General features: G+C 39.2%; 1 protein-coding gene across 1 annotated transcript; it reads right to left on the bottom strand.

Annotated features, from left to right (window-relative positions):
• Positions 1–1,268: 1,268 nt before the first annotated feature.
• LOC139438510 (olfactory receptor 7A10-like) lies at positions 1,269–2,189 on the bottom strand (the record flags this gene model as incomplete). The annotated part of the gene is made up of 1 exon (XM_071213588.1): positions 1,269–2,189. A coding segment is annotated over exon 1 (921 nt), but the record flags the coding sequence as incomplete, so codon positions are not given.
• Between the last annotated feature and the right edge of the window lie 22,706 nt (positions 2,190–24,895).

Raw genomic sequence — 24,895 nt, forward strand, 5'->3', positions numbered from 1 at the left:
ATATACCCTGTATGAATGTCCTGGAGAACTGCCTCCCACCCATACATCCCCCATTAATGACATCCCACACCACTGCTCCAGCCCTGCAATTGTGTAACCACTCTGTGATCCAAAACTTCTTCAAAATTATATGTTAATATATTTCCAAACTCAATTAAAGGAAAATGAAATAGTAGCGATAGGTTTAAAGATTAAAAATAGAATATTTTAATTCTATATTTAAGAAAAACTAAAATAAAGTAAAAAATAAATTGGGGTATTAAAAATGCAAAATATCATAAAATATAGTTGACATTTTGCCTTCCTTTCATCACTGTAATAGGTGTTGCCCTGTATGTACAGTAGTAAAGCTATCTCCTCCATTCATTTCTCAGGGTCTTCATCCTTTGTTTTAAAAAAATGTTATTATGTTTTCAAAAAAGTTTTAGATCACAATAAAGTCACATATAAAATATAGGGGAATCTGATATGCCAACATCAAACACTTTTCTCCCTTCCCCAGCAATTATCTTTTTAAGGTGCATATATTTGCTATAGTTGTTGTACAGATATTGAAACATAGATAAAAACCATGTTTCCACTATGGTTTACATTGTGGTTTATATTTTAGATTGTACAATTTTATAAAAATTTGGTTGTGTTATGGTTTACATTTAATTTTTTGGTGAAAATTAACAAGGCCTATATCCATCACTGCATGATCTTGTGGAACACTTGCATTGCCCCCAGTTGCCCTCTCTTCCTTCTATTCTATTCTTCTTTCCCCCAATCCTTGGGGCCCACAGTGACAACTAAGCTTCATTGCTTGAAGGACAAGACTCACAGATACTTGCAACAATGCTGAGGATTTGACACACTAGTCTGTCTGGAGACAGTGGCCATGGGAGTTGCTGAGTGATGGAAGAAGGAAGATGTGTGATATGGAGGCATTTTCAGGGCTTGAAGTTGTCCTGAATGATATAGCAGGGACACATGAAGGACATTACATATCATGCGATAAGCCACTGAATGGACTGTGGGAGAGTGTAAACTACAATGAGAATGATAATCCACACAATCAGAGGTTGTTGATGTGAGAGGAGGAGGGTGGGGTGGGGAGAGGTATATATGGGAACCTTGTATTTTTAATGTTACATTTTGTGTGCTCTATGTATCTTTTAAAAAAGACAACAAAATATTTCATTTTCAAAAAGAATCTTCTAGTGTTTGATCTCTGTTAATCATGAGCACTTTTGTAAACTTGAGACAAAGTATCCTGTTATAGACAGAATGTTTCCCAGCTTTTTAAAGGCCTGCTTTATGTCCTTGTTTCTAAGACTGTAAATAAAGGGGTTCAACATGGGTGTGACCACTGTATACATCACTGAGGCTATTGCATTTGCCCTTGAGTTTTGAGTAGCAGCAGAGCTAAGATACACTCCAAGACCTGTACCATAAAACAAGGTCACTACTGAGAGGTGAGACCCACAAGTAGAAAATGCTTTATATTTACCAGGAGCTGTTGAGATTCTCGAAATTGAGGATATAATTTTATAGTAAGAGAAAAAGATCCCAGTGAGTGGTATAATCCCCAGAAGTCCACCGGCAAAATACATCACAAGGTCATTGAGGAAGGTGTCAGAACAAGCATGTCTGACTACCTGATTAAGTTCACAGAAAAAGTGGGGCATTTCCGTCTCTGTACAAAAAGACAATCTCAGAACCATTAAGTCATGCAAAAGAGAGTCCAAAACACTCAATAACCAGGATGCTAACAGCAGGAGGCCACAGAGCCAGGGGTTCATGATGACTGTGTAGTGCAGGGGGTGACAGATGGCCACGAAGCAGTCATAGGCCATTGCAGTCAAGAAGGAGTTATCTAGTTGTACAAAAAGCATGAAAAAATACATCTGGGTGAGACAGTTTTCAAAAGTAATGATTTTGTTGCCTGTCTGGATGTTCAGCAGCATCTTTGGTACCGTGGTGGAGGTGAAACAGATATCAGTAAAAGACAGGTTGGAGAGGAAGAAGTACATGGGTGTGTGGAGATGGGAGTCCAAGATGATGGCCAGGATGATGAGCAGGTTGCCAAGGAAGGTGACCAGGTACATGGATAGGAACATCCCAAAGAGGAGGGACTGCACCTCTGTATCTTCTGAGAGCCCCAGGAGGATGAATTCTAAACCATATGTTTGGTTTTCTGTTTCCATGTGGATGATGAATTTCCTGAGGAGATATTCAAAGCAGTGCAATTTAGCCTCAAGCAGTAATCAGAAAAATATCATAAATGGTACTGTTTGTATTGTAATTACATTAAGTTAATATTTTTATGGATTTTATAGAGATCTAGTACCCTTTTCTGAAAATGTCAGGGAAAACATATGTCCCTGCATCTTCTTAATAGTTGTGATGGCTAGAAACCGTGGGCCATAATAGAATACACTTTGCCAAGGCAATAATTTCCATGATAAATTCTCTCAGACTTTATTTTAAGCAACAAACATTATGACGAGTTTTTTTTGTACCCTGTAACAAAATAGAAAAGAAGAACAATATTGTAGGAATCATATTATTTGGTTGTAAGAGTTACTATAAAAACACAATAATTTAAAAAATTCTGTTGGTGAAATGGACAAATGACCCCACATAAATGGGTTCCACTGATGTTTCACAGAGGACAAGGGTAATTCAATGTAGAAAGTATGATCTTTTCAAGAAGTGGTGGTGGAACAAAAGTGAAGCAGGCTAGTAAGGTAGGGAATAGATGGATCTGGAACCTGACAGAGAGTCCACATGGACATCAAAAACCCCCAAGATGGCTGCTGGAGGAATCTCTCCCCTGGGATTCTGCTACCCAGAACAAAGACTCCTTCCTGAAAATATGAAAAAGCCCGAATGTTTCCTGGGAACTTTATCATTGGGTCATCACTAAGGAATTTATGGGCAGGGTAATCAATCCAAACAGCAAACAACTGAAACCTCCTTCCCTGTCATTAGCAAAGGAGTGGAATAATTAGTTTAAAAGCAAACCATGAGGCTTGAGCTTGCTCTTGCCTAGCTTTTTGCCTATGGACCCATCTTGCCCTCTGCGTGTTGCTTTCATCATTTTTCCTCTGCCATGTGACCATGCAAGTTACTCTGGGGACTTATAATCTATAATGGAGAATTGTAGTTTCTAAATCAGCCCTCTTCATCACTTTTTATCCCCTTCCTCACCACCTGGGACCATGCTCTGTTATTTTCTCCCATTTCTCTTCCCTTCCTACCTGAATAAATTACTGGCCTAACTGACCTGGCATTCTCTTGAAATTCACGTCTGCACCATAGCCAAGAACTTAGAATCTGGTAACAATAGGATGCACTCATGCCAAACAAAAAAGGAACTTAGGTATTGATTGAATTCATTTCACAAAAATTAAATCAAAATGAATCATACCACTTTAAAGTAAAATACATTGTAAAAGTGCTAGACTAAAATGTGAAGAAAATCTAAGGGCCCATAGGTTGGAAATGAGTTTTTAGATATAGTAATGGAAGCATGATCCATGAGAGATTAAAATTTATAAGTCGGTTTTTATTCAAATGTAAAATATCTACTCTGTGAAAGACATTGATAAGGGGTTGTAAGAAAACATACAGATTTGGAAAAATACTTACAAAACACATCTGATAAATGATTTCTATACAAATGTAGAAATTAATATTAACACCACAAAATAAGAAAGCATATGCTGAATTTAAAAATCTGCAAAAGATATAAACAGAATCCTAACATAGGAAGAAATTCAAAATACAAATAAAAAATACAAAATATAAAAAAAAATTCAACTTCACTGGCACCTAAGTATTATTACCAAATGCCAGCTAGCAATGTATCTGAAAAAGACCTTGACCAAATAGGGGAAATATTCAGTGCAGATGAGATTTTATGGTTAAGAGATTTGAAAGTGAGTTTGGAGGTCATTACAGAGGTTATGCTTATGCTCATCTCAGCAGAATCTCACTATCTGTTACAGTAAACAGAGCCTCAAACAGTAGGGATCCTGATGGTTCTAGAGATAAGTAGTGCAGGAATCTCAGGAATTTGGCACCCTGTCAGTAGACCTTACTTTGGAATTTATGCTCCCCAGTGTAAAAGAGTTAGCCTCATTTGTAGATTCCCAACATATGGCTCTTCTCTACATGTTATTTACATAAAGCCATGTGTTGGCACTATCCTTGTTAAATACATGAGCCAGAGCATTATGTTTTTGGTCTGTTCATGTGCCATTTGAACGCTTAATCTAAGCAGAGTTTCAACACTTACTCTCCAGTTCATTGGACCTATGTAGAACAACTAATAAGGAGATGGTAATGGACAACACCTATCCTAAGGAGCAAAGAATGTCCGCACCTCTAGGCAAGATAGTTCCACCCATATATCCCAAGGGATCTAAGCCCCCTCTCAATTAGAAACAGTGGGCATCACCATCACAAAATCCTGAAGATTGGAGAATGAACAATGGACTAAAGTAGACATTATTTTTATATTATAGACTTATTATTCTAGCAATGGAAGAATGTCTATCATTGATATAAAGGCCAGGGCCACCAGAGATTCTGAGAGGAGGGAGCAGGCAGAATAGGTGTAATATCAGGGCATTTTCAGGACATTGGGATTGTTCTGCATGACATTGCAATGATGGCTACAGGCCATTATATGTTTTATCAATACCTAAAATTGTGCAGGACAGGCTACTAACTATAATATAAACTATAATTCATTGTTAACAGCATTGTTTCTATATGCGTTCATCAATTGTAGCAAATGTACAATACTAATTAAAGGTGTTGTTACTATGGGAAAGAGTGGGAGGGTGAAGGTGTAGGACATATGGGTCCCCTCTATATTTTATGTAACATTTATGTAATCTAAACCTACTTTAAATTTTTAAAAATTTAAATAAATAAATGAATAAATAAACTAATCAAAATCTTTTAAAAATTAAACATCACCTGTCATTAGGGAATTGGAAGACTATGAACACAGTGATATATGAACACACACTTATTAGAAGAGATAAAAATCTAAAAACTGAGAATACCAATTGCTGTTGAGTATATGGAGCAATACATCTCTCAATCACTGCTAGTGAGAACACAAAATGGTTCGGCCAAAAGACAGTTTAAGTGTTTCTTGTAAAACTAAACATTGTCTTACCATACAATCCAGCAGTTTTGCTTTTATATATATATATATATATATATATATATATATATATATATATATATATATATATATATATATGATATGAAAATTAGAGTCCACACAAAAGTCCACACATGAACGTTTACAGCAGCTATATTTGTAATCTCCAAATCTGAAAACAAACAAAATGTTGGTCAACCACCACAACAGGGAACAGAGACAGTCCACAACTGCAAGCAGAATTCCATCCATCAGACATGTGGGATCTAAGGCCCCTCTTGATTTAGAGGTGGAGTGGTCATCACCATCTTCAGGATAGAGAATAAAATAAGAAGTAGAGTGGACTGAATGGTATTCTACTATAGACTCATTGTGACTCTAGCAATGGAAGAAATTGTGTCATTGTGGAGACAGTGACCATTAGAGTTGTTGAGTGCAGGGAGAGGGAAGAAGAGGGTGTGATATGGTGGCTTTTTTGGGGACTTGGAGTTCTCCTGAATGATATCACAGGGACAGATGCAGGATATTATACATCCTACCATATCACACTGAATGGACTGGGAGAGAGTGTAAACTAACATGTAAACAATAATCCAAGCTTTGTAGCAATGATCCAAAATGTATGCATCAAATAAAATGAATGTGCCACACTGATGAAAGAGGTTGTTAATGTGGGAGGATGGGGAATTTAGGGAGTGGGGTATATGGGAACGTCATATTTTTTAAAGTAAAATTTAGTGTGATCTATGTATCTTTAAAAAAGAAGACCATAAAAAATTTTGCTAAAGAAATCTCATAGCCCATTTATAAAAAAAAAAAACAAGAAAAATATTTACCTCTCAGTGAACATACACTAATAATGACTGAAGTAATAAATGCACAATTATGTCATTATGGCAACTACAACAAATTTTACATGTCACAGGAATTGTATGCTTTTAAATATGTATCAATAAAGTTGATTTCTTTTTTAAAAAGAACTATTTTTAAAACCTCACCACACCATATAATTATATTGACTCCATATTTGTGTCCATGTCATCTCTTCTTCATGTACTTCTATCCTTTTCTCCTTCTGAAATTATTCTAAATCCTCCTTCAAGGCTTATTACAATTAAAATCTCCCTTGTGATGCCTTTACTAACCTCCCCAAGATGAGTCTGTAATTTTTGATCCACTTCACCAGTATTCTAGAGCCACATATATTGAATGACTAAAAGAAAAAAAATGAATAAACACAGGTAAACAAATAATTTCTACAAGTGTAGAGAAAGAAGAATGAGTGAAACAAGGAAACAATGCTGCTGAGAGAGGGAAGACCCAAGAGTAAGAGATCAGAGGAAACAGATTGGGAAAAAAAATCTATTTTAGTTTATCTGCTATTTCCATGCAGGCTTTTTAATAAGACAGAGCTTTGTGTTGTAAGCTTTCTCTATGGTCATAATCTGTTGATTTCCTTAAAGCTTGTACCAATAAAAGGTGCCCATGGAGCCAAAAATACATTCTGCCAGTACCTGTGAAGATTCTGTAAGTCGCTCTGAAATTATCAAGTCAGGGTCTAAGTTCACCAATGCAGGTTCTTCCTTGAATGATGAAAGAAGTTGGAAGCTCTGCTCGCAAGAAGTGAAGTGAGATGGAACGAGTCATAAGGTCTGTAGAAGACACATTGTGTTTTCTTTGATATAGTGAAGGAGAAGCACATAGAGTATCCCAGCAATTAGGGATTTCATTCCCATGAACCACATTAATGAAGTATTCTTCTGTCTCAATCTCCCTGAGATAATTATTTCTCTGGAGATAAGAAAGGAAAACACAATGCAAATTTGAGCCAGTTTTGTCTCTTGTGACAGCTTTGGAGCTCCGTGATCATCACTTATCCCTGTGGACACCTACCTCCCAGGAGGAGGTCACCCTTAATAAGGTGTGGGCTCTAGTCTTGTCAGGTTTCCCATACTGATTTCCCTCTTGCTGTTTCTGGAGAAAGATTCAGAATACACTAAACTATCTTATTTCCCAATTTTTCTCCTCTGGAGTTGGCTGTCATGAATCATGAATGGAGACACCCATTCGCAAGCGAATTTCCTCTTGTCTCACTGCTTCTCCTTTCTCCCCCATAATTAGCAATGCAGTATCTGTTCAACTCACACAACCTTTTGGTTTCTCAGTCATTCAACAATATTTATTCATCAATACTGTATGGTAAATCCTAAAGTACATTCTGGGAATGAAGAGAAGTCAAAGGTACTGTGTTTCCAAACAAACTGTTCACAGTTTTAAAAAACCAAGAAATGAGCACTCACACAATCCCTAGAAGCCTGCCCCTGGTGCACCTTGTGCCAGATGTCCACCATCCAATACCCTAAAACAATAACCCTTCCTCATTATATTCTATACAGTGTTTTCTCAAGGATGGATATAAGACATGTTAAATTACACCAAAAATATATAGGGGCTGATAGCCTAAAATGTAAATCATAATGAAAAACATAAGATAACTAAAAATTTAGAAAATTGTATAGTCTAAAATATCAACCACAATGTAAACACAAATGTTACCTTGTTTGAAAGCTATTGTCTCAATAGCTGTACATCAGTTTTAGTAAATATGGTATGAATATGTTAAAAGATTATTGCTGTGGAAGTGAAAAGGTTTAATGGTGGATGTGTGGGAGTACTGTATATTATATATATGAATTACTGTGATCTAAAACTCTTGTGAAGATAAGCTTAATAATTACAAAGAAGAAAAGAAAAACATAGGATGTAGAATTTTTCCAAATTAGTATGTATTCTATATCTAACCTTTAAACTCATCGCTATGTTCCATTTTACTATTAAGGGAACCTGGCAATACATTATTGGGCTTCACTTTTCAGGAAGTTTTGGATCACAGAAAGGTTCAACGATGGCAGTGGAGGAATACTAGTGTGGGTTGTTATGGGCAGGGGACACATGGTTGGAAGGGAGTTCTACCTGGCATATATCCAAGGTACATAAAAAGGTTTGGATATTTTCATAGTGGAAACAATTAAAAACAACAACTGAGGGAGTGCTGAGTTCCTACCCAGGGGAGCTCTATCACAGTCCTGAAAGGAACAGCAACAATTCCCCAAGTGCAACAACAAGGACCGAAAAGGAAGGAAGGTCCAACAATGAGCCCCTGATACTAATGACTATGTTTGTGAGCCTGTGCACCTGAAATAAGAACAAGGCCTAGAGCAGCAGTGTGTATAAGAGTTACCTCCTGAGAGCCTCCGTGTTTCTCAAATGTGGCCAGTCTTGAAGCCAAACGCAGCATGTAAATATGTTGCCTTCCCCCCAGTATGGGACATGACTCCCAGGGATAAGTCTCCCTGGTGCCAAGGGATTACTATCAAGTACCAGCTGATGATGTAACCAGAAAATGACCTTGAATAAAAGGTTCAACTCAGACCAGCAGAATATCTCTGTCTACATATAACAACAGGAGTTAAAATGTTTTTTGACCTAAATCAAGGGGGAAATGGAAAGGACAAATGAGTTTATATGGCTATGAGTCTAAAAAAGAGCTGGGAGGTTATCAGAGGGTTTGCTCTTATGCACACCTGAGCAGAGTCCCAGAGACAGATAAAGTATATTCAACCCCAGGTATTGGTTCTTCTGAGGGATACAGAGACCCACAGGTATTATGGTCATGGCAGATGGAATTCACTGCCATGTCAGTTGGCCCTTCTTTGGAGTTTGTGTTTCTGTGTGATGGAGCTGGACTCAGATGTGACCTCTTTTCACAAGCCTTTCCTGTTACTTTACCAGAATTGTAGTTGGTGCTGGGGTTTAATATATACCCAGGGGATCTGAATCTCTGGACTGATCATATGATAGCCAGGCCCTGAGCCTCAACAGACTTCAGTTCCTACACTCTGGCTTTTTAGACTTACCCCACTCAGCTAACATGGAGTTGAAGAATGTCAGCCACAACACCATGGAGCCAAGAGTGCCTACAACTGAAAGCAGGAGAATTGCATCCAGCATCCATGTGGAACCTAAACCCCCTGTTGGCATAGATGTGGAATGGACAAAACCAATCCAAGGTCCACAGGATGGAGGAATAGAATATGGATTAGAGTGGACTTACTGATATTCTATTCATGAACTATTGTGAATAGTAATCAAAGAAAATGTGGCATTGGTGTGGAGAAATTGGCCATGGTGGCAGCTGGGTGTGGGGAATGGGGTGAAGAGATGAGATTTGGAGATGTTTTTGGGACTTGGAGTTGTCCTGGGTGGTGCTGCACGGACAATTACCAGACATTGTGGGCCCTCCCATGGCCCACTGGATGGAACATGGGAGAGTGTGGGGTATGATGTGGACCACTGACCATGAGGTGCAGCGATGCTCAGAGATGTATTCACCAAATGCAATGAATGTCTCATGATGATGGAGGAGAATGTTGTTATGGGGGGAGGAGTGGGGTGAGGGGGTATATGGGGACCTCATATTTTTTCAATGTAATATGAAAAAAATGAATAAAGGCATAAAAAATGAAAATAAAATAAATAAATAAAGATGAAGAATCAGGATTATAGTAACAAAAAAATAAAGTGTTTTCTCAACATTATAGTTTCAAACACATACCCATCAATCCTGCGTGTTCACCTTTTCCACCCCCAACATACCCACAATTCCATGGACCATCTGACCCAGTGTGTTATTTTTGTGGGTGTAGACCAATACAATGAGAAGGAATTGTTGTACACCGATAATGGAGAGGAAACATAGATGTTCTCAAATAGAGGGGAGAGTGTCTCTCAAGAGCAAGGCTGACTCCTAATTTGAGAGGACTGACCAGTGTGTCAAGTCCTCAGCATTGTTGCAAGTATCTATGAATCTTGACCTTCAAGCAATGAAGCTTGGTTGCCAATGTGGGCCCCAAGGAGAGGGAGAGAGAGAGCGAGAATAGATGGAAGAGGGGGTAACTGGGGGTCAATGGAAGTGTTCTGTATGATCTTGCAATATGGATACAGGCCATGATAAATTTCAACAAAAATTTATAAAAGTGTATGGTCTAAAATATAATCCATATTGTGGACTACTGAGCATGGTTGGTAGCTATGTCTCAATATTTGTACATCAGTTGTAGCAAATGTAACATCCACATGTAAAAACACCATTGGTGAGGTAGAGGATGTTGGGTATATGGGAGATACCTATATTCTGTGTATGACTTTACTGTGACCTTAAAATTTTGAAGACGTAATGAAAAATAAAAGAGGTAAGACACTGAGGAAGAAATAGAAAAGATTGCCTTGCCACTATACATACAGAACAACACCTATTAGAAAGAAGAAAGGCAAAACCTTAAAAAAAAATCATAAAAAGTTCATTTTTGTTTTCTTTATCTAAGGTCCTCATATACCCCCTCTATATGAAGTCCCCATATAACCCCCACCCCCCTTACCTCACTCCTCCCCCCATAACAACAACCTCCTCCATCATCATGAGACATTCATTGCATATGGTGAATACATCTCTGAGCACCGCTGCACCTCATGGTCAGTGGTCCACACCATAGAGCACACTCCCACATTCCACCCAGTGGGCCATGGGAGGACATACAATGTCTGGTAACTGTCCCTGCAGCACCACCCAGGACAACTCCAAGTCCCAAAATCACCCCCACATCTCATCTCCTCCCACTCCCTACCCCCAGCAGCCACAATGGCCCCTTTCTCCACACCAATGCCATATTTTCTTCGATTACTAATCACAATAGTTCATGAACAGAATATCAGTAAGTCCACTCTAATCCATACTCTATTCCTCCATCCTGTGGACCTTAGAATGGTTGTGTCCACTCCACATCTATATCAAGAGGGGACTTAGATTCCACATAGATGCCAGATGCACTTCTCCTTTCAGTTGTAGGCTCTCTTGGCTCCCTGGTGTGGTGGTTGACCTTCTTGACCTAGATGTTAGCTGAGTGGGGTAAGTCCAAAAAAACAGAGTGTAGGGGTTGCAAGTCTTTTGAGGCTCAGGACCTGGCTATCAGATGCTCAGTCCAGAGATTCAGGTCCCCTGGGTATACACTAAACTCCAGCACCAACTACAGATCCTGTAAAAGTAACAGGAGAGGCTTGTGGACAAAGAGCATATCTGAGTCCAGCTCCATCACACAGAAACACAAACTCCAAAGTAGGGCCATCTAATATGGCACTGAACTCCATCTGCCATTACCATAGATCCCGTAGGTCTCTGTATCCCTCAGAAGAACCAATACCTGGGGTTCTATCTACTTTATTTGTCTCTGGGACTCTGCTGAGGTGTCCGTAAGGGCAACCCCTCTGATAACCTCCCAGCTCTTTTTTAGACTCATAGCCATATAAACTCATTTGTCCTTTCTTTTTTTTTTTTCTTATTGATTTTGTAAAAATATTACATTAAAAAAATATGAGGTCCCATTCGACCCCACCACCCCCACTGCACCCCTCCCCCCCCCCCCCAGCAACACTCACTCCCATCATCATGACACATCCATTGCATTTGGTAAGTACATTTCTGGGTATCTCTGCACCTCATGGTCATTGGTCCACATCATGGCCCACACTTTCCCCCATTCCATCCAGTGAGCCCTGGGAGGATTTACAATGTCCGGTGATTGCCCCTGAAGCACCATCCAGGGCAACTCCAAGTCCCAAAGGTGCCTCCACATCTCATCTCTTCCTGCCATTCCCCATACCCATCACCCACCATGTACACTTTTCCGACTCCATTGCCACCTTTTCTCTGAAGTCCTTGGATTGGTTGTGTCCGTTGCACCTCTATGTCAAGAGGAGGCTCAGATTCCACATGGTTACTGGATGCAATCATCCTGCTTTCAGTTGTAGGCACTCTAGGCTCCATGGTGTGGTGGTTGCCCTTCTTCAACTCCATCTTAGCTGAGTGAGGTGAATCCAATAATTCAGATTGTAGGAGCTGGAGTCTGTTGAGGCTCAGGGCCTGGTTATCATATTGTCAGTAAAAAGATTCAATCCCCTAAATATATCTTAAGCCCCAATACCAACTACAATTCCAGTAAAGTAGCATGATAGTCTTATGAAAAGAGATCCCCTCTGGGTTCAGTTTCATCACGCAGAAACACCAGCTCCATAGAAGGGCCATCTGACATGGCAGTGAACCCTATCTGCCATGACTGTAGAACCCATGGATCCCTTTAGCCCTCAAAGGAACCAATACCTGGGGATTGTATCTACTTTATCTGTCTCTTAGACTCTGCTCAGTTGTGCATAAGGGAAATCCTTCTGACAGCCTCCAGACTCTTTTTTTTTAGAGACTCATAGCCATATAAACTCATTTCTCCTTTCTATTTCCCCCTTACATTAGATCAAACAGCAATTTAAAGTCATATTATTCTATGTAGACAGGGTTAGTCTACTGATCCACATCAAACCTTCAATTCAAGGTCATTTTCCAGTTGCATTTATCAGTTGTTAGTTGATAGTGATCCCTCGGTGCCAGGGAGGCTCATCCCTGGGTGTCATGTCCCACGCTGGGGGGAAGGCATTGCATGTAGATGCTGAGTTAGGCTTCGAGACTGGCCACATTTGAGTAACATGAAGGCTGTCAGGAGGAAATTCCCAGGCACAGTGCTGCTCTAGGCCTTGTTCTTATTTCAGGCCTATAGGCTCACAAGCATAGTCATTAGTATCAGGAGCTTCCTGTTGGACCTTCATTCCTTCTCGGACCTTGCCGCTGCACTTGGGGGATTGCCGCTGCTCCCCTAGGGACCACAGCACAGCACCCCCGGCCAGGGACCCAGTACCCCCCCAGCTTTAGTTTTTAATTGTCATTTGTCCTTTCCATTTCCCCCTTTTATTCAGGTCAAAAAACATTTTTAACTCCTGGTATTCTATGTAGACTGAGATATTCCACTGGTCTGAATCGACCCTTTTATTCAAGGTCATTTTCTGGTTACATCATCGGCTGGTACTTGGTAGTAATCCCTCAGTGCCAGGAAGGCTCATCCCCAGGAGTCATGCTAAGTTTGGCTTTGAGACTGGCCACATTTGAGCAACAAGGAGGCTCTCAGGAGGTAACTCTTAGGCACTCTGCAGCTCTAGGTCTTGTTCTTATTTCAGGTGCACAGGCTTACAAGCATAGTCATTAGTATCAAAGGCTCATTGTTGGACCTTCCTTCTTTTTTGGTCTTTGTTGTTGCAGTGGGGGGATTGTTGCTGTTCCTTTCAGGACTGTGATAGAGGTCCCCTGGCTCGGAACTCAGCATGCCCTCAGTTGCTTTTAATTGTTTCCACTATGAAAATATCCAAACATTGTTATGTACCCTGGATATATGCCCTGGAGAACTCCCTCCCCAATGTGCATCCCCTGCCCATAACATCCCCGACCAGTATTCCTCCCCTGCCATTGTTGAGCCTCTCTGTGATCCAAAACTTCTTCAAAAATGAAGCCCAATATATTGCCATGTTCCATTAATAGTCAGATGGAACATAGTGATGAGTTTAAAAGTTAGATATAAAATACATATTAATTTAGAAAAAATAAGGTAAAAATAAATTGGGGAATCAAAAAATTAAAAAATGCAAAAGCTTTGTTTTTGATTCTCTGTCTTCCATCTCTGCAATACGTGTTGCCCTGTATGCAAATTGGCAAGGCAACTTCTTCCGTCTTTTCCTCAGTGTCTATGTCCTTTCTTTTTCTTTTTTTCCTAATTATTAAGCTTATCTTCACAAAAGTTTTAGAGCACAGGAATTCACATATACAATATACAGTACTCTCACATATCCAACATTAAACTCTTTTCCCTTCCACAGCAATAATTTTTTTCACATGTTCATACTATATTTACTGAAACTGATGTACAGATATTGAGATGATAGCTCTCAAAAAAGGTAACAGTTGGATTTACATTGTGTTTTATATTTTAGACTATACAATTTTCTAAATTTTTAGTTATTTTATGTTTTACATTATGATTTACATTTTAGCCTATCAGCCCCTATACATTTTTGGTGTAATTTAACATGTCTTATATCCATCCTTGCGTAATCTTGTGGAACACTTCTATTGCCCACACAATTATAATGGTTCCATCTATTCAATACTTCTTTCCCCCTCCCATCAGGGCCCACAGTGACAGTCAATCTTCATTGCTTAAGGGTCATGTACAGAGATACTTGCAACAGTGTTGAGGGCTTGACATGCTCAACTGCCCTAATGCATTGGGAGCCACCATTTCTCTCAAGAGATATAATTTCCTCTATTTGAAAACATCAGTCCTCCCCAGGATGTGGGTATACCTTCACTCTCATTATATGGGTCTCTACCCAATGGTATAACCCACTATGGCAAAATGAGCACTCACACACTGCCTAGAAACCTGTCCTGCATCAGATTATCACCTTTGAGCATCTTAAATAGGTAACTTTCCTTATTATATTTTTGAAAAAGTTTTCTCAGCATTATACTCTCAACCAAATACCTGACAATCTCCTATGTTCCTATGTTCCCCCACCGTCTCCCTAATTTCTTGGGCAATATTACCCATCCTCCCAACCCTAGCCCTCCTCAAGTCCACAAAGCCCTACCCAAAGTTAACTCTATGCACCATTTTACCCCTTCCGTGTACAAATACCGCCAGCTTATATAGATTTCTCCCATGTAGGTGTCAGCTTACATCCTTCCTCTACCCCTCAATAACCTTTAAGCCTATCATCCAGTTTCAAGCTCTCTGAGGCAGCTTGGTTTACTTATTTCATATCGAGATCATGTAGTATTTGTCCTTCAATGCTTGGGTTGTTTCACTCAGCATAAGGTTCTCAAGATTCATCCATGTTATCACTTGTGTTTTCAGTGTATTCATTCTTAAAGCTGAGTAGTATTCCATTGTATGGATATACCACATTTTGTTTATTTATTTATTTATCCATTCATCTATTGGTGGGCATTTGGGTTGGGTTGATTCCAACTTTTGGCAATAGGAAACAATGCTGCTATGAACATTGGTGTGCATATATCGATTTGTGTCCTTGTTTTCAGTTCTCCTGGGTATATACCAAGCAGTGGAATTGCTGGGTATTATGGCAAATCTATAGCTAGTTTTTTGAGAAACTGCCAAACTGTCCTCAGGAATGGCTGGATCCTTCTGCATTTCCACCAACAATGGCTGAGTGTTCTCATTCCTCCACATCCTCTCCAGCACTTGTAGTGTGTTTTTGATAGCTGCCAGTTTCATGGGAGTAAGATGGTATCTCATTGTAATTTTGATTTGCATTTCCCTAACATCTAGTGGTTTTGAGTATTTTTCATGTGCTTTTTAGCCATTTGTATTTCTTATTTGGAGAGGTGTCTGTTTAAGTCTTGCCACTTACTAAGATGGATATGTTGTCTTTTTATTTTTTGAGATATAGGAGTTCTTTATATTTGAAGGATATTAGTCTCCTATCATATACACGGTTACCAAATATTTTTTCCCATTGGGTAGGCTCTCTTTTCATTTTCTTGACAAAGTCCTTTGAGCTGCAAAAGGCTTTAATTTTGAAGAAGTCTCATTTATCTATTTGTTCTTTTGCTGCTCGTGTTTTGGGTGTGAAGTTCATGAAGACATTTCCTATTACAAGGTCCTGTAGATGTTTCCCTAAATTGCTTTCTAAGGTCCTTAAAGTCTTGGCTCTTATATTTAGGTCTTTGATCCATCTTGAGTTGGTTTTTGTGTAAGGTGTGAGTTGGCAATTCCCTTTCAGTGGGTTTGGTTTCCTTGGGAATATCATATGTCTGTATCTATAAGGTTCTATATCAGAATTTTCAAATTGGTTCTATTGATCAGTGTGCCTCTCCTTGTGCCAATATCATGCTGTTTTCACTAGTGTACTATGTTTTGAAGTCAGGTAGTGTGATTCCTCCAATTTCATTTTTCTTTTTCAATATGTATTTGGATATTCGTGGCCTCTTTCCTTTCCAAATAAATTTCATAACTAGTTTTTTCTAGTTCCTTAAAGAATGCTGTATTGATTTTTATTGGAACTGCATTGAATGTGTAGATCAGTTTTGGTAGGCTAGACATCATAAGAATATTTAGCCTTCCTATCCATGAACAGGGAGTATTCTTCCATTTGTTTAAGTTTTCTTTGATTTCTTTGAACAGTGTTGTGTAGTTTTCTGTGTATAATTTTTTTTTACATCTTTAGTTAAATTTACTCCTAGGTATTTGATTTTTTTTATTTACTATTGTAAATGGTATTTTTTTCTTGATTTCCTCCTCACATTTTTCATTATAGGTGTACTGATTTTTGCGCATTGATTTTATAACCTTCAACATTACTGAACTCATTTATAAGTTCTAGAAGTTACATTGTAGACTTCTCAGGGTTTTCTATGTGTAGGATCATATCATCTGCAAATAGTAAATTTTGACTTCTTCCTTTCCAATTTGAATGCCTTTTATGTCTGATTCTTGCTTCAATGCTCATGTAAGTACTTCTAACACAATATTAAATAGAAGGGGTGATAATGGGCATCCTTGCCTTGTTTCTGATCTTAGAGGGAAAGATTTTCAGATTTCAAAATTGTAAATGATGTTAACTGGTGTTTTTTCATATATATCTTTTATCATGTTCAGAAAGCTTCCCTCTACTCCAATCTTTTGAAGTGTTTTTATTAAGAAATAGTGCTGTATTTTGTCAAATGCTTTTTCTGCATCTATAGATATGATCATATGATTTTTTTCCTTCAATCTGTTTATGTGATTTTTACATTAATGTATTTTCTTATGTTGAACCATCCTTGCATATCAAGAATGAATTCCACCTGGTCATGGAGTATAACTAATTTATTGTGCTGTTGAACATGATTAGTAAGTATTTTGTTGAGGATTTCCACATCTATGTTCATTAGAGAGACTGGTCTGTAATTTTCCTTTCCTGTGGTGTCTTTATTTGGCTTTCATATTAGGGTAATGTTGGCATCATAGATGAGTTATGCAATGTTCTTCTGTTTCAAATTTTTGGAAGAGTTTCAGCAAGATTGGTGTTAGTTCTTTATGGAAATTTTGGTAGAATTCACCTGTGAAACCATTTGGCCCTGGGCTCTTCTTAGTTGGGAGGTTTTTTTTTTTTTTATTGACTTTGTTATAATATTACAATAAAAATATATATATGAGGTCCCATTCAACCCCCCCCCCCCGCCCCCCCCAACAACACTCGTTCCCATCATCATGACACATCCATTGGATTTGGTAAGTACATCTTTGGGCACCTCTGCACCTCATAGACAATGGTCCACATCATGGCCCATACTCTCCTCCATTCCATCCAGTGGGCCCTGTGAGGATTTACAATGTCCGGTGATTACCTCTGAAGCACCATCCAGGGCAGCTCCATGTCCCAAAGATGCCTCCACCTCTTATCTCTTCCTGCCTTTCCCCATACCCATCGTCCACCATGTCCACTTTTCCCAATCCAATGCCACCTCTTCTATGTGGACATTGGATTGGTTGTGTCCATTGCACCTCTATGTCAAGAGGAGGCTCAGATTCCACATGGATGCTGGATGCAATCCTCAGTTGGGAGGTTTTTAATGACTGGTTCTATCTCTTTACTTGTGATTAGTTTGTTGAGATCATCAATTTCTTCTTTCATCAATATAGGGTGGTTATGTGTTTCTAGGAATTTGTCCATTTCCTCTGAATTGTCATTTTTGTTGGAATATAGTTTTTCAAAGTATCCACTTATGATAGTCTTTACTTCTGTGGGTTCAGTGATGATATCTCCTTTGTCATTTCCTATTTTGTGTATCTGCATCTTCTTTCTTTTTTTCTTTGTTAGTCTAGCTAAGGGTTTATCAATTTTATTGACTTTCTCAGAGACCCAGCTCTTGGTCTTGTTTATCTTTTCAAGTGCTTTCTTATTTTCTATTTCATTTAGTTCTGCTCTTATCTTTGTTGTTTCCTTACTTCTTCTTCCTGTGGGATTACTTTGTTGTTTTTTACTAATTCCTCCAAATATGCAGTTAGTTCTTCAATTTTTGCTCTTCTTTTTTGATATATGAATTTATGGCTATAAATTTCCCTCTCAGTACTGCTTTTGCTGCATCACATAAGTTTTGGTATGTTGTGTTATAATTTTCATTATTTTCAAGGTAGTTATTAGTTTCTTTTGAGATTTCCTCTTTGACACACTGTATTTCAAAGAGTGTGCTGTTTAATTTCCATATGGTGTGAAATCTGGGCCTCTGGCCCTTGCAGGTTTCCAGTTGATAGTGGTGAATTAAAGCCCCCCACTGTAATTGTAGAGGCATCTATTCCTTCCCTTAGTTTCTCCAGTGTTTGCCTCAGATATTTGGATGTATTCTTGTTAGGAGCATAAATGTTTATAACTGTTCTTTCTTTTTGAATGATTATCCCTTTCACTAATATGTAGTGTCCATATTTGTCTCTTACAATTGTTTTGTATTTAAAGTCTGTTTTGTCTGATATTAACATAGTTACTCCTGCCCATTTTTGGTTATTATTTGCCTGTAAGATTGTTTTCCAGCCATTCACTTTCAACCTCCTTGAATCTCTGGGTCTAAGATGTTTTTCATGTAGACAACATATAGATGGATCATACTTTCTTATCCAATTTTCCAGTCTGAGTCTCTTGAGAGGTGAGTTTAATCCACTGACATTCACCATTCTCATTTTCAAGGAATTATTTATATTAGCCATGTTTTCTTTGGATTTGTGTTTGTTATATTTTGTTTGGTTTTTACTTTTTTTGTCTTTTTAGTTGTTCTTACACTCTCCTCCAACTCTGTCTCTCCTGTTTTTTTCTTTCCTCCTATACAACTTCCTTTAGTATTTCTTGAAGGCCAGGATTCTTGTGGGCATACTCTATTAATTTCTGTTTATCTGTGAGTATTTGAACTCTCTATCATATTTGAATGTTAGTTTAGCTGGATAGAGTATTCTTTTTTGGAATTTTTTTTTTTTTAGTACCTTGATTATGTCATACTACTGCCTTCTTGCCTCCATGGTTTCAGGTGAGAAATCAATCTTATGAAGCCTCCTTTGTGTGTGTGGTTATTTACTCTTGCTGCTTTTAGAATTTTCTCTTTGTCTTGAGCATTGGATAATTTGACAGGTATATGTCTTTGGGTAGGCCTGTTGGGATTTATGCTATTTAGGGTGCATTGTGCTTCCTGGATGTGAACGTTCATCTCCCTCAATAGGTTTGGGAAGTTTTTATCCATTGTTTCCTCCAACACCCTTTCTGTTCCCTTTCCCTTCTCTTCTTTTTCTGGGATGCCTATAATGCCTATATTTTCACATTTTGCATTGTCATTCCGGTCCCAAAGTCCTTGTTGAATTTTTTCCTCTTTTTATCTATCAATTCTACTATCTGTTTGTTTTCAGATGTACTGTCTTCCACATCATTAGTTCCTCTCCCTCATAAAATGTGCTGTTATTTGCTGAGAGTGTGTTTTTGATTTCTTGGATTGTGCTGTTCCTCCCCATCATATCCGTTGTCTTTTTTTTTTTTTTTTGCATGATTGCAATTTCTTCTGTATGCTCCCCAAGTGTTTTCTTCCTATTCTTTCACCTCATTAAATTGGCCCCTATTAAATGTTTTGTGAGCTTTAATTACTTGTTAGATATTCTACTCTTCTTCCTATTTTTTAGTTTGTTCATTGGATTGGGTCATGTTTTCCTGATTATGGGTTTGGTTTGTAGTTTTTTGTTGCTGTCTGGTCATCATTTTATCTTGCTAGTTTGATTAACTTCTTTGTCTAGTCTCAGGGATAATTAGTTGTTGTTTTTGCATACATGTTAAGTCTTCTCTTTGCCACTTTGTTCTTCTTATTCTATTTCCTTGCTGTTGGCTCAGTTCATTTGAAGGAAAATATTAGGGCAAGTGAAAGCAAAACAAGTAAGAAAAGAAAAATGTAGAATAGTAGTATTGATAGTAAATGTTAGCAGAAGAACCTTGTAAGATCTAGGAGAATGGGTATTAGACTCATGTAAGCTGTGTAGAGTTAGAACAGTAAGAAAAATGGAATATGTATAATGAGACAGTAAACTGAATATGGTGAGGAATATAGTATGAATTAAAAGAGCAGGGTGGTCAGGAAAATGGGAAAGAGAAAGGAAAGGGCAATAATATAGAGAGTGAATAAAAGACAAAACAGCAGAAAGATATTAGAAATAAAAATTGAGGGCTAAATTAAGTGCAGTGGAATGTAAGAGAAACACTAAATGATGGAGGATAAAAAGATGTAGAGGAAAGGAGTTAGCATTGGAGGCCAAAGTCAGTACACACAGAAAAGAGGAAATCGAGGATGAGGAAACACAGCAAATGTGAATCAATTCCTGCCACACCTAATATAAAAAAAGAAGAGAAAGGGAAAAGGTGGAAAATGGGGGGTAGAAATGCAAGCAAGAAAAACAGGAAGATGAAGAGGAAGAAGAGGAGGAGGAGGAGGAAAGGGAGGAGGAGGAGGAGGAGGAGGAGGAGGAAAGGGCTGTGGGGGTATAAAGAGGAAGGAAAAAATGAGAAAATAAACCAATAAAAAAGACCAAAGTTTCAAGCAAGGAATCCTTTTTGCATTTAAATAAAATGCTTAGGAGTCTGACCTTCCCCCTTTCTCCCTTTCTCACTTCCCTCTCTCCCAGGGCAGCAGTGAAGCTGTTTGAGGTGTCCAGTAGGAGATTCAAGTGGGTCCTTGGTTAAACAAATCACCAGAGAAAACAAAATGTCTAAATTTCCAAAGACAGAGTGCCCACACCTCACCAGGAAACCCAAATATGCTAATGGAAGTTTTCAAAACACATCTTACAGTCCATCTCCCTTAGGTGTGTTATAGGAGGGCTAGTTGATTTTCTGACTCCACCTTCTTCCAGACCAAGTTTCCTATGCCAGCACTTTTAGGTAAATTGGGCTTTCTCAGCAGATTTGTCTCTCCTTTCTTCCCCAGCTTTCCCCAAGCCAGCTGGTATGCTCCTCCAAGCTCAAAGAAAAAGGGGGGGGGGGGCAGGACCTGAAAATTAAACCCACACTCATTTTTCTCCTCTGCACCTCCCACCCAAACCCTCCAACTTACAGAGTCAGTCCAAAACTGAAGGGCTAGTGTATTCCCTCACCACAGGGAGCCCTGGATTTGGGAGTGGGAAGTCTGGGATATTGCAGACTTGGGGTCTGTGGGTCTGTGGAATGTGGGCTGTGGTGGCTTATGGGTCACAAACCTGGAGACCATGCTTCTGGGGAACACAGGGCTTGGGAATGTCACCACACTACTGATAGTCCAGGGAACGCCTTAGGGGGAAGAATCCCACCTCTCCGCAACTTCTGACCTCAGTGCTAGAAACGTACAATTCTACCTTAGCGAGCATAATTTCTGTCTCTCCAAATCGATGTCCAAACACCTCCTGCCTTGCAAGTCCCCAAAACAGCCCACTGCAGCAAAATTCCAACCCTACTCAGCTGCTCTTTTGTGGGAGCAATTATGAAGTGCATTCACTCAGATGCCATCTTGCCCCACCCATCAGCTATCATCTTTTAATATCTCCATTTGTTCACCCCAGCTTGTGCTTAAAGGGAAAGTACATGTCCCTCATTATTTAATAAAAGATGAAGAAATGCAAATGTTGGCTGTTCTTTAATCCTCCCCTGGTTAGCCATGTATATCACCCTGGCTGCTTAGATCCTCCCGACAGTGAACTCAGACACTTGTTCTTGCTGGATTTGGGAAGTATCAGGTCTCAAACCTAATGCCAGGTTGCCTAAGTTTGTTTTTTCATTACTTTTTTCCTCTGGGTAATAACACTAGGAAGCATTTCTACCAAATGCAAGGCACAAGGTAGAAAGTACAGTTAAAATAATGCAGCACTTATGCAGAGTATGTTCGAAAACCCAGTAACCCCCATGCTCACTGACTCCAGGAACACAGACTGGGTGAAAGCAGGTTCAATTGCTCCTCTACAAACCCTTCACACATCTTCCATCTTGTGCAAGATACCTGGTCATTCTGGGAGAGGTGTGAAGGTAAGTCAGCCAGGTTGTTGTCCACAGTCACCCTGCTAAGGCCAACAAGGCAATCCTTAGTACTGTCTTAAAGTTCTTGAGAATACCAGGGGTGCCATACTAAAGAAAGTTGTCTCACAGCTGCTGGAAATCCTGGTGTGCCTGTGCTCCAAGTCACTTTACAGGATGGGGAGGACAGAAAACCTCCCAGCATGGGCTCAGGGCACCTGCTCCCACACCACCGCTGGCCAGAACAAGCCCACCATATTTCAGCTTCCTCCCACTGCTGCCTTCAAGCTTGTCCACTTCTGGTGTGGGTCCACTGTGGCCTTCACTTCTGCAGAAAGCATCACCTCTATTATGGCTCCTACACTCCGAGGTTAGCAAGAAGTCCAAACCATGGCCAATGATAAAGCTTTCAGTGTTTGATACTGTGAAAACTGGATAGATCTTTGGGTTACAAATAAACTTGTACCTTCCCACTTCATTGTAGACAAAAGAAAATTCTGGATGGATTTTAAAAGGTAAGTGAAAAAACATCTCTAAGGGCCTTCTAATCATCAAAGCAATAGGGAGAAATCACAAAGAAAATATCAACCACTTTGACTATATGTATTAGTCAACAAAAGGGGTACTGATGCAAAGTACCAGAAATCTTTTGGCATTTACAAAGGGGATTTATTTTGGGTAGAAGCTTATAGTCACAAGGCCATAAAATGTAAGTTACTTCCCTCATCAAAGTCTGTTGCCACATGTTAGGAGCAAGATGGCTGCTGGTCTCTGTGAGGATTCAGCCTTCTTCTTCAGACTCCATGGTTCCAGCTTCTTCTGGTCTCAGCTGTAGGCTGGCATAAGGCTTGTCTCTGTGTCTGGGGCTTGTTTCTTTATGGGCTTGGCTGCTCTGGTGTCTCCACAAGGTCAACTGTAGACCATCAGGTTCTCTCTCTTCCCAAGCCTCTGCCATGTCTATGGAGCCATCTCTATTCCTCTGTGTTCTCTCCTGTGTGTTTACTTCCCCAGGTTCCAGCATCAAAACTCCAACTACTTCCTTTGCCATGTCTTTTTCTCAGTGAGTCCCTGCCCATCAAAGGGGGGGAAGAATCAATGTCCTACTGATATGGGCCATTCGAACCCCTGATCATAATTTAATAAAGTAAAAGTGAAATCTCTGAAATTAATACAATCTATTATGCCCAGAGGAAGAGATCACTTTACAAACATAATCCAATATCTATGTTTGGAATTCATAAACAATATCAAATGGCTACACTATATAAAAATTGAAGATATTTGATTTAAATCAAATAAAATCCAACATTTTGAAAAATGCATTACACCATGGAGAGATCATATTATCTTTTACATACATAACATAGGATGTTGATTGACTGAGAGTCTCCTCTAGCTGACAGTGTTATGTCCCCTTGAAGGAAACTTTGTAAGCAAACCCCCAGACCAGAAGGCCCTTCAGGAACCCAAGGAAGCCCAAGTGTCCCACACACTCTCCTGGGATGATGGAAGGTCAATTCTCCAAAGGAGGAACTTGGTCTCCTGTCAGGGAAAGTTCTGGAATTCAGAGGTTCAGAGTTACTGCCCAGCCCACTTGAGGACAGTTGGCAAGAAAGAAAGATAACATGAACCCCTGAAAAAATGGCAGCGATATCATCCAGTGCTCTGGAGGATCTTAGAAGCTGGACAAAGACTCCATCAACATTGAATTGAAGAAAGAGGAAAATACCAGGTAAGACACAGGAGTGGCATGTAACTCTTGTGTTATTTAAGATTGGGATACAAGAAGAAAAAATTTGAACTCAAGGTGTCTTTTTCCAGACAGCTTTCTTCTTCTGTTTGTGTGGATTTGAATGAAAATCCAGAGGAAGATAGATTGCAGCTGAGGTATTGACAATGGAATCACAGGAGTTAATTACCTTCAAAGATGTAGCTGTAGACTTTACCCAGGAAGAGTGGGACATGCTAGATTCCTCCCAGAGAAAGCTATTCAGAGAAGTGATGCTGGAGAATATCAATCACCTGGTCTCAGCAGGTAGCAAAAGTGTCTCTAAAAAATGGGAAATGATAGAAATGATATTCAACCCACCTATCTGTAAGAAAGATACTTCTGAAATCATGTCATTGAGATCTAACATTAAACGGAATTCCTTCAAATACAATTATTTGAAAGAAGATACCACTGACAGATCCACAGTGACACAATATGCTTTAATTTGCAAGACACAGAAACCATATTTAAGGAGTTCGATGGCAAAATTACACAGGGACCTCTCAGTTATTAGTCAGCATAAGCAGATTCATGAATGTCACTATTCTCATTTTAGAGAAAATTAAAGAACTCATACTGTCCAGAAACACTACTTACGCCATCTTTGGGGGAAATATTTTGTTCATTGCTCTTACCTTAAATGACATGAGGAGACTCACTCTGGAGAGAAACCCCATGAATGTCTTCTATGTGGGAAATGTTTCAGTCAACATTCTTCCCTTAAACAACATGTGAGAACTCACACTGGTGAGAAATCTTATCAATGTCATCTATGTGGCAAAGGCTTCCATCAATATTCTAACCTTAAACAACATGTGAGGACTCACACTGGTGAGAAACCCTATGCATGTTCTCTATGTGGGAAATGTTTCATTGATTACTCTACCCTTAAACAACATGAGAGGATTCACACTGGAGAGAAACCCTATGAATGTCATCTTTTTGGGAAATGCTTCACT

Source organism: Dasypus novemcinctus, unplaced genomic scaffold (genome assembly GCF_030445035.2).
Source record: "Dasypus novemcinctus isolate mDasNov1 unplaced genomic scaffold, mDasNov1.1.hap2 scaffold_108, whole genome shotgun sequence".
Lineage (NCBI taxonomy): Eukaryota > Metazoa > Chordata > Mammalia > Cingulata > Dasypodidae > Dasypus > Dasypus novemcinctus.